This window comes from Triticum dicoccoides, chromosome 5A, assembly GCF_002162155.2.
Source record: "Triticum dicoccoides isolate Atlit2015 ecotype Zavitan chromosome 5A, WEW_v2.0, whole genome shotgun sequence".
NCBI classification, from domain to species: Eukaryota; Viridiplantae; Streptophyta; class Magnoliopsida; order Poales; family Poaceae; genus Triticum; species Triticum dicoccoides.
The window spans coordinates 698902078-698917320 of NC_041388.1; the positions used below are offsets into that span (position 1 = coordinate 698902078).

The 15243-nt window shown below is 47.7% G+C and overlaps 1 protein-coding gene across 1 annotated transcript; it reads right to left on the bottom strand.

Moving 5' to 3' along the window:
* Positions 1–438: 438 nt before the first annotated feature.
* LOC119304287 (expansin-B7-like) lies at positions 439–2318 on the bottom strand. Its single transcript, XM_037581466.1, has 3 exons — positions 1712–2318; positions 1433–1623; positions 439–908 (listed from the first exon to the last, which is right to left on the bottom strand). The coding sequence occupies exons 1-3, from the start codon at positions 2186–2188 to the stop codon at positions 551–553; spliced, it is 1026 nt and encodes a 341-aa protein (XP_037437363.1). The 5' UTR covers positions 2189–2318; the 3' UTR covers positions 439–550.
* Between the last annotated feature and the right edge of the window lie 12925 nt (positions 2319–15243).

Sequence of the window (15243 nt, forward strand, 5' to 3'; positions counted from 1 at the left end):
AAGCCATGTATAGACAGCATCAGTTCTTTACTGAAAGGGACATCAAAGGCATCAATCTACCCGCTCTCTATATGTAGTTTATCCAAGAGAATGAAGGGAAGAGTCTTTTTGGATTTGATCACAGGCCGTACGTGTAGGAACAAGGATGACAGATGCACAGGAGACCAATGTAGAAAAGCTAAATATTGCCACAGATATATAGAGCGGTGCCGGTGGATGGACAATTGGAGTAGGTGCCAACATTAAGTGATACATGCATGTACTATAAGGCTAAGCACAGACTGAGGTACACGATGGACAACGACACTAGGCACCGGACGTCACAGGCGACGTCTCACCCTGTTACATAAGGCACTACTAATTAAAATCAACCGATTCGCAGATCGAGCGGCCATCCATTAGTTACATATATATATATATATAATATATGTAGTGCGCACCCACGACGCCACGGATGCACGTACGATGCAGCATCGCATATATATATTTTTCAATGTATATATATATATATATATATATATATATATATTGTGGATCAATATTTGATGTGCTAGTCGAACTGGATGATGGAGCTGTAGATCTCGTTGGGCTCCCAGTCGGCGGGGATGACCTGGTCGGCGACGAGCGTCTTGCCGGACTCGTTGGTGATGCGCAGCGAGAAGGGGCCCTGCATGGGGCGCCGCGTGTCCATCCGCCAGATGGACCCCCACGACTCGGTCATCGGCACCCACTCCCCCGTCGGCGCCATCCCGCCTTCTCCGGCGACGTCCGGCCGCGACTGCATGATGTCCACCTGGTCCACGTCGCCGTCTCCGTTCTCGTACTCCACCAGGATCGCCAGGTAGTACGGGTTCGACCCGTGCTGTACGTGGAACGTCACCGTCAGCCCCGGGTACTGGCACGGCACCCTGCACATACAGCAATGTCGCTCGACCGTGTCAGTGGGTGTCATTCACAAACACAATCTAGCTCGATTCATGCGATCTCCTATGTGTGGCGATGCAGTGCTATGTTATTTAGTGTCACGAGATCGATGTACCGTGATACTAGCTAGCGACCAAGAACACCAAAAGCTACCCCGCATAAATGCCGACGCTGATGCCACGGCTTGTTGTTTCCTATCATTCGAGGAGGACAATGACACGTCGTGCTGGTTAGAATCTTTCCGGGTCCCATGCATGCATATCCTTGTCGTCGTTGTTAAAAAGTTGGCGGTGACGACAAGGCAAAAAATGGGCGTGTTGGCGGTTACCTTGCCCCATCTAGCTAGCTACCACCTTCCGTTTGCTTTTGTACAGAAGCGGCCGGGCCGGCGGTTGGGAAAGGAAAGGAGAGCAACGGACGGTGGACACGAGCGGCACCGGTCGTGGATGGTCGGTAGTGGAGGTTAAGCCGTCGAGATAAGATAAGATGATGGCGACTCGCAATGTACCTCCTGAACTGCATGTCGATGATGCCGGCGTGGCGGAGCTCGTCGTTGCGGCCGTCCTTGGCCATGGCGCCGAAGGCGGTGCCGCTGAGGTCGAAGTGGAAGCGGGACACCGGGTAGTAGTTCATGTCCGTGATGATCACCGTCTCCGGCACGCCCGAGCACGCCGGGTGGCCCGCCGACACGCACCGTATCTGCAGTACAATTGAAATGTATTACTAATTAGTAACGTGTGGCTAGTAGTAAATGGATGTAATTCCAAAGAGAGAATTTCGTTCCAACCTGGTAGCATGAGCCGCATCCCTTGCCGTCCTTGAAGAGCGGCTCGTTGCCGCAGGAGGTCATGGCGGAGAAGGGCGGCAGGTTGACGTTCTTGAACCCGCAGGCGCCGCCGTTGTCGTCGGGCCCGGCGCCCTTGGGCGCGCCGTACCAGGTGGCCCTGGCGTCGAGCCAGCCGCCGGCGTCGACATTGGTGCTGTTGGAGCTGGAATTGGCCGCGGGAGGGGACGGGGTGGCCGCAGGAGGAGGCGGGATGGCAGCCGGGGGAGGAGGGGATCCGTAGACGTAGGACGGTGGACCGATGGCCGGCGGGGAAGAAGGAGGCGGCGCCCTGTGGGCGTGCGGGGGCGCGTGGTGGGAGTGGGACTTCTTACCGCCGCTGTTGCTGCTGCGCTTGGCGCAGCAGCCGTGGCCGTGCGCGGCGAGGATGCAGAGCAGCAGGGCCGCCGCGACGGCGACAGAGGAGGAGGAGGAGGCCATCGCTAGCAAGTTACTCCAGTAGGAGATGATTGAATTGGATGCTCTGTTCTGCCGGTCGGCGCTGGGCACGGGCCGTATTTATAGCCGGGTGGGGCGGCAAGTGAAGCGCGCCCGCGGAGATGGATGGGTTATGGGTGGATTGGCTGCGGAATTGCATGCAGATGGTGGTGGTGGTGGATGCATGAGCATGAGCGTGACTGCCGGCCGATTGGGTTCACATGCGGGTGGAGGGACTCGCGGCACCGGCCCGGCCCGGGGGGTCACGAGCGCTCCTCACTATGCCTCCTCTCATACAGTGTAGTATTGCAAAACGTACGCTACACTATAACTAAATAACTATGGTTGGTACCACACGCGCGCTCCGGCGAGGAGATGATCGTCGTTCTTTTCTTCAATGGCTGTTGTAGCAATGCCGAAGGAAGATGACGAGTGTTGGTATCAAACATAGAAATGTTTTGTTATCTTTTTAATTTTGTCATGTCGATCTTTACTTAACTTGTATTTTGATCTTTAGATATGGATGAGACATGTTTTACCATGCAAAAGAGACTACCACGCGCGTGTATATTCATGTAGACGTATGTACGTGTCAGTCACGTATTATATGATGGGTACGCTGTCACACCAACAACCGGCCGTAGCATTCAATCCATGCAGACAGACACACCGTACGCTGTGTCGGTCTCGTATCCAGCTTGGTCACTGCTTATTTCTTGCATGTGCATATTCCGCTACTTAGTTAGAGTATCTACGGTCGGATGTGTTAAATATGGCCCCTTAAACATCTACACGCCCGCGTGTGTGTGTGGATAGTGACTGGGCACGTCTAAAATTTTATTTGTTATATCCGGATATTTTATACTAAAATTTTAAATTAATACAAAGACATGCAAACAAAATAACCTACGTACTACATCGATTACCTAGCTACTTGTCCTCGGAGATGTCGACGATCTCCGTGCGCGGCTCCGGCAGAATTGGCGGCAACTGCAACTCTGACTCCTCCGACGCTTCCGGCTGCTCTGCTCCGGCCTCCTCCGCCTCTATCTTCGTGTCGAGTTCGGCGAAGAGCGCGGCAGACTCCGCCTGCTCCCACCGAAGGAACGCCCGGTTGGCATCCACATAGGCCTCATCCTAGATGGGCTCCAAGATGGCTTGCTGCTCCGCCATCTTGTCAGACTGGGCAACGGCGAACTCCGCCTTCGCCTGCTCCATGTTGAAACCCAGCAGTAGCTGCTCCGGCTCCTCCACCTCCATGGGTGCCAGCTCCTCCTCTTCCAGCTCCAGCGAGTCCGGAGGCAGCCCGGCAGCGATGTGGGCGACTTGTCTCGCCTGGTTCTCCTGCTGGATCTCGGTGCGGTGCTCCGGCGTGAGCATTGCGTAGTAGGTGATCTTACTCCGAACCATGGCGGAGTGCCGGAGCATGGGCAGAGTGCCGGAGCGGGAGATGGAGGAGGTGGATGGGCTCAGACTGGTTGTGCGGAGAGGGGGGAGGTGCATGGACTAGGGCTGCGGGACTCCGGTCGGGTTAAATAGGCGGATTTGCTCTCGGACGGCGAGCCGGAGCGGCGCCACGCAATGTTCACACTGAGGAGGCGTCCGTCGGACTGTCAGGTTTTCGGGCGAGTCCGCATGGGACCCCTTCGTCAGTCCTACGTGGCAGGCATGTCCGAAAGCGTCCGGGCGCCCCATATCCGCCCTATATTTAGACTAAGTATGAAGAGTGCTAGTCAGCCCAGACATTTAAGACCCGTTTGAATCATAAAAATGTGACCGGTCAGTTACCAGACGGCCCACTTAAACATATAAGACGGGTTTAGGACGTTCGGCTATAGATGCTCTTAGCTGCAGGTATCGCCGGCCTTTCTTACGCTGCATGCTACCTACACGCCGTGAAGCAAGCAACATGGCGGTCTGCGGTTGTCTTTCTCCACTTGCATGCCTTTGTTTTCCTGTCAACTCTTCCGTCGAAATAGGTTTTGTTCTTGCTTGATGAATAAAACTAACATTTATATTTTATTTGTTTGTAAAGAAGGATAAGCCCCAACCTCTGCACTAGAGTGATGCATGCAACTATTTTATTAAGCATAAGTACATCCAACAACGTATAAGTTCTAACATCAGCTCACAAACAGAGCCCAACGAAAAGATAAAAATGATGCCACATCCGGCGAAAAAACAATAGGCTACAATGACTAAACACCTAGCCCATTAATTGCTTGTCATCCAAATCGATAAAAGATAACCCATGCTGTCGTCTCAGTAACCAAAAGCTCATTGGAGTCCGCATGATCCACACTATAGATAACCTGCAAAAAGTTGGAAAAGTTTTTCCTGTTAAAGATTATATCATTTCTGCAGTTTCATATAGCCCAAAATAGTGCACATATCCCTATCCAAATATGACTCGCTATGTTTGCTTCCACTCCATTTAGCCACGTCCCAAATAACGTGTTCATACTAAGTGGAGGGTTAATATAGAAGGCTATGTGCAAAGTATGCCAAAGAAGTTTGGCAAGCGGACAATCGAGAAAGAGGTGTTTTTGTTGGAAATATGCCCTAGAGGCAATAATAAAATGATTATTATGTTTCCTTCTTCATGATAATTGTCTATTACTCAAGCTATAATTGTATTGTCCGGAAATCGTAATACATGTGTGAATACATAGACCATAATGTGTCCCTAGTGAGCCTCTAGTTGACTAGCTCGTTGATCAACAGATAGTCATGGTTTCCTGGCTATGGACATGGGGATGTCATTGATAACGGGATCACATCATTAGGAGAATGATGTGATGGACAAGACCCAAACCTAAGCATAGCACAAAGATCGTGTAGTTCGTTTGCTGTAGCTTTTCTGGATGTCAAGTATCATTTCCTTAGACCATGAGATTGTGCAACTCCTGGATACCGTAGGAGTGCCGTGGGTGTGCCAAATGTCACAACGTAACTGGGTGACTATAAAGGTACATTACAGGTATCTCCGAAAGTGTCTGTTGGGTTGGCACGAATCGAGACTGGGATTTGTCACTCCGTATGACGGAGAGGTATCTCTGGGCCCACTCGGTAATGCATCATCATAATGAGCTCGGTAACGAGTAAAGTGACTTGCCGGTAACGAGACTGAACAAGGTATTGGGATACCGACGATCGAGTCTCGGGCAAGTAACGTACCGATTGACAAAGGGAATTGAGTACGGGATTGATTAGGTCCTCGACATCGTGGTTCATCCGATGAGATCATCGAGGAGCATGTGGGAGCCAACATGGGTATCCAGATCCCGCTGTTGGTTATTGACCAGAGAGTCGTCTCGGTCATGTCTGCTTGTCTCCCGAACCCGTAGGGTCTACACACTTAAGGTTCGGTGACGCTAGGGTTGTATAGATATGAGTATGCAGTAATCCGAAAGTTGTTCGGAGTCCCGGATGAGATCCTGGACATCACGAGGAGTTCCGGAATAATCCGGAGGTAAAGAATTATATATGGGAAGTTGTCATACGGTCACCGGAAAGGTTCAGGGGCATATCGGTATTGTACCGGGGCCACCGGAGGGGTTCTGGGGGTCCACCGGGAGGGGCCACCTCTCCCGGAGGGCCTTATGGGCTGTATGAGGAAGGGATCCAGCCCAAAGTGGGCTGGGGCGCCACTCCCCCTAGGGCCCATGCGCCTAGGGTTGGGGGAAACCCTAAGGGGGGTGCCCCCTTGCTTGGGGGGCAAGCCCCCCTCCCCTTGGCCGCCGCCCCCCCTCTAGATCTCATCTAGAGGGGGCTGGCCCCCTTCCCCCTTCGCCTATAAATAGAGGGGTGAGGGCAGGGCTGCAGAGGACATCCAAGGCGCAGCCCCTCCCCTCCCCGACACATCTCCTCCTCCGTCACGAGCTTGGCGAAGCCCTGCCGGAGTACTGCTGCTCCACCACCACCACGCTGTCGTGCTTCTGCTGGAGCCATATTCCTCAACCTCTCCTTCCCCCTTGCTGGATCAAGAAGGAGGAGACGTCACGCTGACCGTACGTGTGTTGAACGCGGAGGTGCCGTCCATTCGGCGCTAGGATCTCCGATGATTTGGATCACGTCGAGTACGACTTCCTCATCCCCGTTCTTTGAACGCTTCTGTGCGTGATCTACAAAGGTATGTAGATGCAATCCGATCACTCGTTGCTAGATGAACTCATAGATGGATCTTGGTAAAACCGTAGGAAATTTTTTGTTTTCTGCAACGTTACCCAACAGTGGCATCATGAGCTAGGTCTATGCGTAGTTCTCTTTGCACGAGTAGAACACAATTTGTTGTGGGCGTAGATGTTGTCAACTTTCTTGCCGCTACTAGTCTTATTTTGCTTTAGCGGTATTGTGGGATGAAGCAGCCCGGACCAACCTTACACGTACGCTTACGTGAGACCGGTTCCACCGACTGACATGCACTAGTTGCATAAGGTGGCTAGCGGGTGTCTGTGTCTCCCACTTTAGTTGGAGCGGATTCGATGAAAAGGGTCCTTATGAAGGGTAAAAAGTTGACAAATCACATTGTGGCTATTACGTAGGTAAGAAAACGTTCTTGCTAGAACCCTTTTGCAGCCACGTAAAACTTGCAACAACAATTAGAGGACGTCTAACTTGTTTTTGCAGCAAGTGCTTTGTGATGTGATATGGCCAAAGTTGTGATGAATGATGAATGATATATATGTGATGTATGAGATCATGTTCTTGTAATAGGAATCACGACTTGCATGTCGATGAGTATGACAACCGGCAGGAGCCATAGGAGTTGTCTTTATTTTTTGTATGACCTGCGTGTCATTGAGAAACGCCATGTAAATTACTTTACTTTATTGCTAAACGCGTTAGCCATAGTAGTAGAAGTTATAGTTGGCGAGCAACTTCATGGAGACACGATGATGGAGATCATGATGATGGAGATCATGGTGTCATGCCGGTGACAAGATGATCATGGAGCCCCAAGATGGAGATCAAAGGAGCTATGTGATATTGGCCATATCATGTCACTATTATTATTTGATTGCATGTGATGTTTATCATGTTTTTGCATCTTGTTTACTTAGAACGGCGGTAGTAAATAAGATGATCCCTCATAATAATTTCAAGAAAGTGTTCCCCCTAATTGTGCACCGTTGCGACAGTTCGTTGTTTCGAAGCACCACGTGATGATCGGGTGTGATAGATTCCAACGTTCACATACAACGGGTGTAAGACAGATTTACACACGCGAAACACTTAGGTTGACTTGACGAGCCTAGCATGTACAGACATGGCCTCGGAACACAGAAGACCGAAAGGTCGAGCATGAGTCATATATAAGATACGATCAACATGAAGATGTTCACCGATGTTGACTAGTCCGTCTCACGTGATGATCGGACACGGCCTAGTTAACTCGGATCATGTTATACTTAGATGACTGGAGGGATGTCTATCTAAGTGGGAGTTTATTATATAATTTGATTAGATGAACTTAATTATCATGAACTTAGTCTAAAATCTTTACAATATGTCTTGTAGATCAAATGGCCAACGTTGTCCTCAACTTCAACGCGTTCCTAGAGAAAACCAAGCTGAAAGACGATGGCAGCAACTATACGGACTGGGTCCGGAACATGAGGATCATCCTCATAGCTGCCAAGAAAGATTATGTCCTAGAAGCACCGCTAGGTGACGCACCCGTCCCACAGAACCAAGACGTTATGAACGCTTGGCAGACACGTGCTGATGATTACTCCCTCGTTCAGTGCGGCATGCTTTACAGCTTAGAACCGGGGTTCCAAAAGCGCTTTGAGCGACACGGAGCATATGAGATGTTCGAAGAGCTGAAAATGGTTTTCCAAGCTCATGCCCGGGTCGAGAGATATGAAGTCTCCGACAAGTTCTTCAGCTGTAAGATGGAGGAAAATAGTTCTGTCAGTGAGCACATACTCAAAATGTCTGGGTTGCATAACCGCTTGACTCAGCTGGGAGTTAATCTCCTGGATGACGCGGTCATTGACAGAATCCTTCAGTCGCTTCCACCAAGCTACAAGAGCTTTGTGATGAACTTCAATATGCAGGGGATGGAAAAGACCATTCCTGAAGTATTTGCAATGCTGAAATCAGCAGAGGTAGAAGTCAAAAAGGAATATCAAGTGTTGATGGTGAATAAAACCACTAAGTTCAAGAAAGGCAAGGGTAAGAAGAACTTCAAGAAGGACGGCAAGGGAGTTTCCACACCCGGTAAGCAAGCTGCCGGGAAGAAGCCAAAGAATGGACCCAAGCCCGAGACTGAGTGCTTTTATTGCAAGGGAAGTGGTCACTGGAAGCAGAACTGCCCCAAATACTTAGCGGACAAGAAGGCCGGCATCACAAAAGGTATATGTGATATACATGTAATTGATGTGTACCTTACCAGTACTCGTAGTAGCTCCTGGGTATTTGATACCGGTGCGGTTGCTCACATTTGTAACTCAAAGCAGGAGCTGCGGAATAAGAGGAGACTGGCGAAGGACGAGGTGACGATGCGTGTCGGGAATGGTTCCAAGGTCGATGTGATCGCCGTCGGCACGCTACCTCTACATTTACCTACGGGATTAGTTTTAAACCTCAATAATTGTTATTTAGTGCCAGCTTTGAGCATGAACATTGTATCAGGATCTCGTTTAATACGAGATGGCTACTCATTTAAATCCGAGAATAATGGTTGTTCTATTTATATGAGAGATATGTTTTATGGTCATGCTCCGATGGTGAATGGTTTATTCTTAATGAATCTCGAGCATAATGCTACACATATTCATAGTGTGAATACCAAAAGATGTAAGGTTGATAATGATAGTCCCACATACTTGTGGCACTGCCGCCTTGGTCACATAGGTGTCAAACGCATGAAGAAGCTCCATGCAGATGGACTTTTAGAGTCTCTTGATTACGAATCATTTGACACGTGCGAACCATGCCTGATGGGTAAAATGACCAAGAATCCATTCTCAGGAACAATGGAGCGAGCAACCAACTTATTGGAAATCATACATACCGATGTGTGCGGTCCAATGAGTGTTGAGGATCGCAGTGGCTATCGTTATGTTCTCACCCTCACTGATGACTTGAGTAGATATGGGTATGTCTACTTAATGAAACACAAGTCTGAGACCTTTGAAAAGTTCAAGAAATTTTAGAGTGAGGTTGAGAATCAACGTGACAGGAAAATCAAGTTCTTGCGATCACATCGTGGGGGAGAATACTTGAGTCACGAATTTGGCACACACTTAAGAAAATGTGGAATAGTTTCACAGCTCACGCCGCCTGGAACACCTCAGCGTAATGGTGTGTCCGAGCGTCGTAACCGCACTCTATTAGATATGGTGCGATCTATGATGTCTCTTACCGATTTACCGCTATCATTTTGGGGCTATGCTTTAGAGACTGCCGCATTCACTTTAAATAGGGCTTCGTCAAAATCCGTTGAGACGACACCGTATGAATTATGGTTTGGGAAGAAACCTAAGCTGTCGTTTCTAAAAGTTTGGGGATGCGATGCTTATGTCAAGAAACTTCAACCTGGAAAGCTCGAACCCAAGTCGGAAAAATGCGTCCTCATAGGATACCCTAAAGAAACTGTTTGGTATACCTTCTACCTCAGATCCGAAGGCAAGATCTTTGTTGCCAAGAATGGGTCCTTTCTAGAGAAAGGGTTTCTCTCGAAAGAAATAAGTGGGAGGAAGGTAGAACTTGATGAAGTATTACCTCTTGAACCGGTAAGTGGCGCAGCTCAAGAAAATGTTCCTGAGGTGCCTGCACCGACTAGAGAGGAAGTTGTTGATGATGATCATGAAACTTCAGATCAAGTTGCTACTGAACTTCGTAGGTCCACAAGGACACGTTCCGCACCAGAGTGGTACGGCAACCCTGTCTTGGAAATCATGTTGTTAGACAACGATGAACCTTCGAACTATGAAGAAGCGATGGCGGGCCCGGATTCCGACAAATGGCTGGAAGCCATGAAATCTGAGATAGGATCCATGTATGAAAACGAAGTATGGACTTTGACTGACTTGCTCGTTGATCGGCGAGCCATAGAAAATAAATGGATCTTTAAGAAGAAGACATACACGGATGGTAATGTGACCATCTATAAAGCACGGCTTGTCGCTAAGGGTTATCGACAAGTTCAAGGGGTTGACTACGATGAGACTTTCTCACCCGTAGCGAAGCTGAAGTCCGTCCGAATCTTGTTAGCAATTGCCGCATTCTATGATTATGAAATATGGCAAATGGACGTCAAAACGGCATTCCTTAATGGTTTCCTTAAGGAAGAATTGTATATGATGCAACCGGAAGGTTTTGTCGATCCTAAGAATGCTGACAAGGTGTGCAAGCTCCAACGCTCGATTTATGGGCTGGTGCAAGCATCTCGGAGTTGGAACATTCGCTTTGATGAGATGATCAAAGCGTTTGGGTTTATGCAGACTTATGGAGAAGCCTGCATTTACAAGAAAGTGAGTGGGAGCTCTGTAGCATTTCTCATATTGTATGTGGATGACATACTGTTGATGGGAAATGATATAGAATTCTTGGAAAGCATAAAGGCCTATTTGAACAAGTGTTTTTCAATGAAGGACCTTGGAGAAGCTGCTTATATATTAGGCATCAAGATCTATAGAGATAGATCGAGACGCCTCATTGGTCTTTCACAGAGTACGTACCTTGACAAGATATTGAAGAAGTTCAAAATGGATCAGTCAAAGAAGGGGTTCTTACCTGTATTGCAAGGTACAAGATTGAGCTTGGCTCAATGCCCGACCACGGTAGAAGATAGAGAAAAGATGAGTGTCGTCCCCTATGCCTCGGCCATAGGGTCTATCATGTATGCTATGCTGTGTACCAGACCTGATGTAAACCTTGCCGTGAGTTTGGTAGGAAGGTACCAAAGTAATCCCGGCATGGAACACTGGACAGCGGTCAAAAATATCCTGAAGTACCTGAAAAGGACTAAGGAAATGTTTCTCGTTTATGAAGGTGACGAAGAGCTTGTCGTAAAGGGTTATGTCGATGCTAGCTTCGACACAGATCTGGATGACTCTAAGTCACAAACCGGATACGTGTATATTTTGAATGGTGGGGCAGTAAGCTGGTGCAGTTGCAAGTAAAGCGTTGTGGCGGGATCTACATGTGAAGCGGAGTACATGGCAGCCTCAGAGGCAGCACACGAAGCAGTCTGGGTCAAGGAGTTCATTACCGACCTAGGAGTCATACCCAATGGGTCAGGCCCGATTACTCTCTTCTGTGACAACACTGGAGCTATTGCCCTTGCCAAGGAGCCCAGGTTTCACAGGAAGACCACGCATATCAAGCGTCGCTTCAACTCCATTCGTGAAAGTGTTCAAAATGGAGACATAGAGATTTGTAAAGTACATACGGACCTGAATGTAGCAGATCCGTTGACTAAACCTCTCCCTAGAGCAAAACATGATCAACACCAGAATTCCATGGGTGTTCGATTCATCACAATGTAACTAGATGATTGACTCTAGTGCAAGTGGGAGACTGTTGGAAATATGCCCTAGAGGCAATAATAAAATGATTATTATATTTCCTTGTTCATGATAATTGTCTATTATTCATGCTATAATTGTATTGTCCGAAAATCGTAATACATGTGTGAATACATAGAGCATAATGTGTCCCTAGTGAGCCTCTAGTTGACTAGCTCGTTGATAAACAGATAGTCATGGTTTCCTGGCTATGGACATGGAGATGTCATTGATAACGGGATCACATCATTAGGAGAATGATGTGATGGACAAGACCCAAACCTAAGCATAGCACAAAGATCGTGTAGTTCGTTTGCTGTAGCTTTTCTGGATGTCAAGTATCATTTCCTTAGACCATGAGATTGTGCAACTCCCGGATACCGTAGGAGTGCCTTGGGTGTGCCAAACGTCACAACGTAACTGGGTGACTATAAAGGTACATTACAGGTATCTCCGAAAGTGTCTGTTGGGTTGGCACGAATCGAGACTGGGATTTGTCACTCCGTATGACGGAGAGGTATCTCTGGGCCCACTCGGTAATGCATCATCATAATGAGCTCAATGTGATCAAGTGGTTGATCGCGGGATCATGCATTACGGTACGAGTAAAGTGACTTGCCGGTAACGAGACTGAACAAGGTATTGGGATATCGACGATCGAGTCTCGGGCAAGTAACGTACCGATTGACAAAGGGAATTGAGTACGGGATTGATTAGGTCCTCGACATCGTGGTTCATCCGATGAGATCATCGAGGAGCATGTGGGAGCCAACATGGGTATCCAGATCCTGCTGTTGGTTATTGACCAGAGAGTCGTCTCGGTCATGTCTGCTTGTCTCCCGAACCCGTAGGGTCTACACACTTAAGGTTCGGTGACGCTAGGGTTGTATAGATATGAGTATGCAGTAATCCGAAAGTTGTTCGGAGTCCCGGATAAGATCCTGGACGTCACGAGGAGTTCCGGAATAATCCAGAGGTAAAGAATTATATATGGGAAGTTGTCATACGGTCACCAGAAAGGTTCGGGGGCATATCGGTATTGTACCGGGGCCACCAGAGGGGTTCCGGGGGTCCACCGAGAGGGGCCACCTCTCCCGGAGGGCCTGATGGGCTGTATGAGGAAGGGATCCAGCCCAAAGTGGGCTGGGGCGCCACTCCCCCTAGGGCCCATGCGCCTAGGGTTGGGGGAAACCCTAAGGGGGGGGGTGCCCCCTTGCTTGGGGGCCAAGCCCCCCTCCCCTTGGCCGCCCCCCTCTAGATCTCATCTAGAGGGGGCCGCCCCCCTTCCCCCTTCCCCTATAAATAGAGGGGTGAGGGGAGGGCTGCAGAGGACATCCAAGGCGCAGCCCCTCCCCTCCCCAACACATCTGCTCCTCCGTCACGAGCTTGGCAAAGCCCTGCCAGAGTACTGCTGCTCCACCACCACCACACCGTCGTGCTGCTGCTGGAGCCATCTTCCTCAACCTCTCCTTCCCCCTTGCTGGATCAAGAAGGAGGAGACGTCACGCTGACCGTACGTGTGTTGAACGCGGAGGTGCCGTCCGTTCGGCGCTAGGATCTCCGGTGATTTGGATCACGTCGAGTACGACTTCCTCATCCCCGTTCTTTGAACGCTTCCGCGCGTGATCTACAAAGGTATGCAGATGCAATATAATCACTCGTTGCTAGATGAACTCATAGATGGATCTTGGTGAAACCGTAGGAAAATTTTTGTTTTCTGCAACGTTACCCAACAGTTTTATAGTCTCATTCTAGTCACAAAAACAACATCTAGAGCTACCTACCCATCTGTGCTTAAACAAATTGACCTTCATCAATATCACTCCCTTGTGAACAAACCACATAAAGATTTTAATTATGAGCGGAACCTTTATCTTCCAGATATGGAGTCATCTTGCATTGGCCCAGAATCAATAAGATCTAAATACAACGATTTGAGCGAGAAACTACCATTTGTAGTTAACTTCCAGTGAATGGCATATGGCTGCTCAGAAAGTTGAACCTCCATCAATCTACGGGCCAGGTGAATCCATGAGCTCCATTGTCGCCCCACCAGAGACCTCCAGAATTGTATATTTTTAAGAGGGACCAATTGTAATACCGTAGCAACATAAGCTTCTTTACATTGTACAATATTATATAAAGAGGGATATTTTATAGCCAAGGTCATCTCCCCTAACCACACATATTCCCAGAACCTAGTCGTGTTAACGTTACCAGTGTTAAACTTCACCATGTGAAAAAGGCTTCTTTCGTCCTCATTAAACCCTTCCAAAACGGTGAATCGATAGGTCTACGGTAACCTGGGCCAAAGCCTTAGATTGCAGGTACTTATTACGCAAAATTTGTACCCACGTACCTTCCGTGTCGACAGATAATCTGTAGAGTCACTTTCTAAGAAGGCATATGTTCTTAACTTCTAAGCTCTATATCCCTAACCCACCTTGGTCTTTGGGTCTGCATGTAATATCCCATCTGTCTAGCCAGTACTTCGTCTTAACTTCATCACTATGCCAGAAGAATTGAGGTTGATAGGAATCTAATATTTACCGTACCCCTATTGGCACTTCAAACAATGAAGCTCTAACACAGGATCACTCTTGGGTGGAAGAGGAACCTCAAGAGTCTCAACAGGCAAATTGTGTTTCAAAATAGGCATTTGTTTAAAAAATATCTCATCTATTTCGTTATCTTTCATTCATATGCATATCATTTTCATGGTCTAGCAAATATTGTTCTAATGGATCATTAGGAGGCACAACAATAGAAGCAAGACTAGTAATTTCATCTTTACTAGGAAATTCTTTATCACGAGGTCTACGAAATTTGGAAAAATTAAATTCATGAGACACATCACCAAAATTAACACTAACCGTTTTCTTCGTGCAATCAATCTTAGCATTTACCGTATTCAGGAAGGGTCTACGAAATATAATGGGACAAAAATCATCTTGTGTGGAACCAAGAACAAAAAAATCAGTAGGGTATTTTATTTTCCCACACAAGACTTCAACATCTCTAAAAGTCCCAAGTGGTATGATAGTATCTCTATTAGCAAGCTTAATAGTAACATCAATGTCTTCTATCTTAGCAGGTGCAATATCATTCATAATTTATTAATATAAGGTAAACGGGATAGCAGTCACACTAGCACCCAAATGACATAAGCCATGATAGCAATGATCTCCTGTTTTAATAGAGACAACATGCCTGCTAACAACATGTCTATTCTTATCTTTACCATCAGGTTTAGCAATTCTAGTGGCTTCATCATAGAAATAAATAACATGCCCATCAATATTATAAACCAAGAGATCTTTAACCATAGCAACATTAGGTTCAACTTTATTTTGTTCAAAGGGTGTACGTGTTCAATAGCCTTCTTCATATATAACTAGTACAAGTAGTACCGAGCATGTATGATCACCAGAGGAAAGCCGAGCATCAAAGTTCTGTATAACAATTTCTCTTGAGAGCTCATGATTGGGGCATGAATATAACATTGAATTAAGCCTCCCCCAAGCTTGAGCGATACTTTCT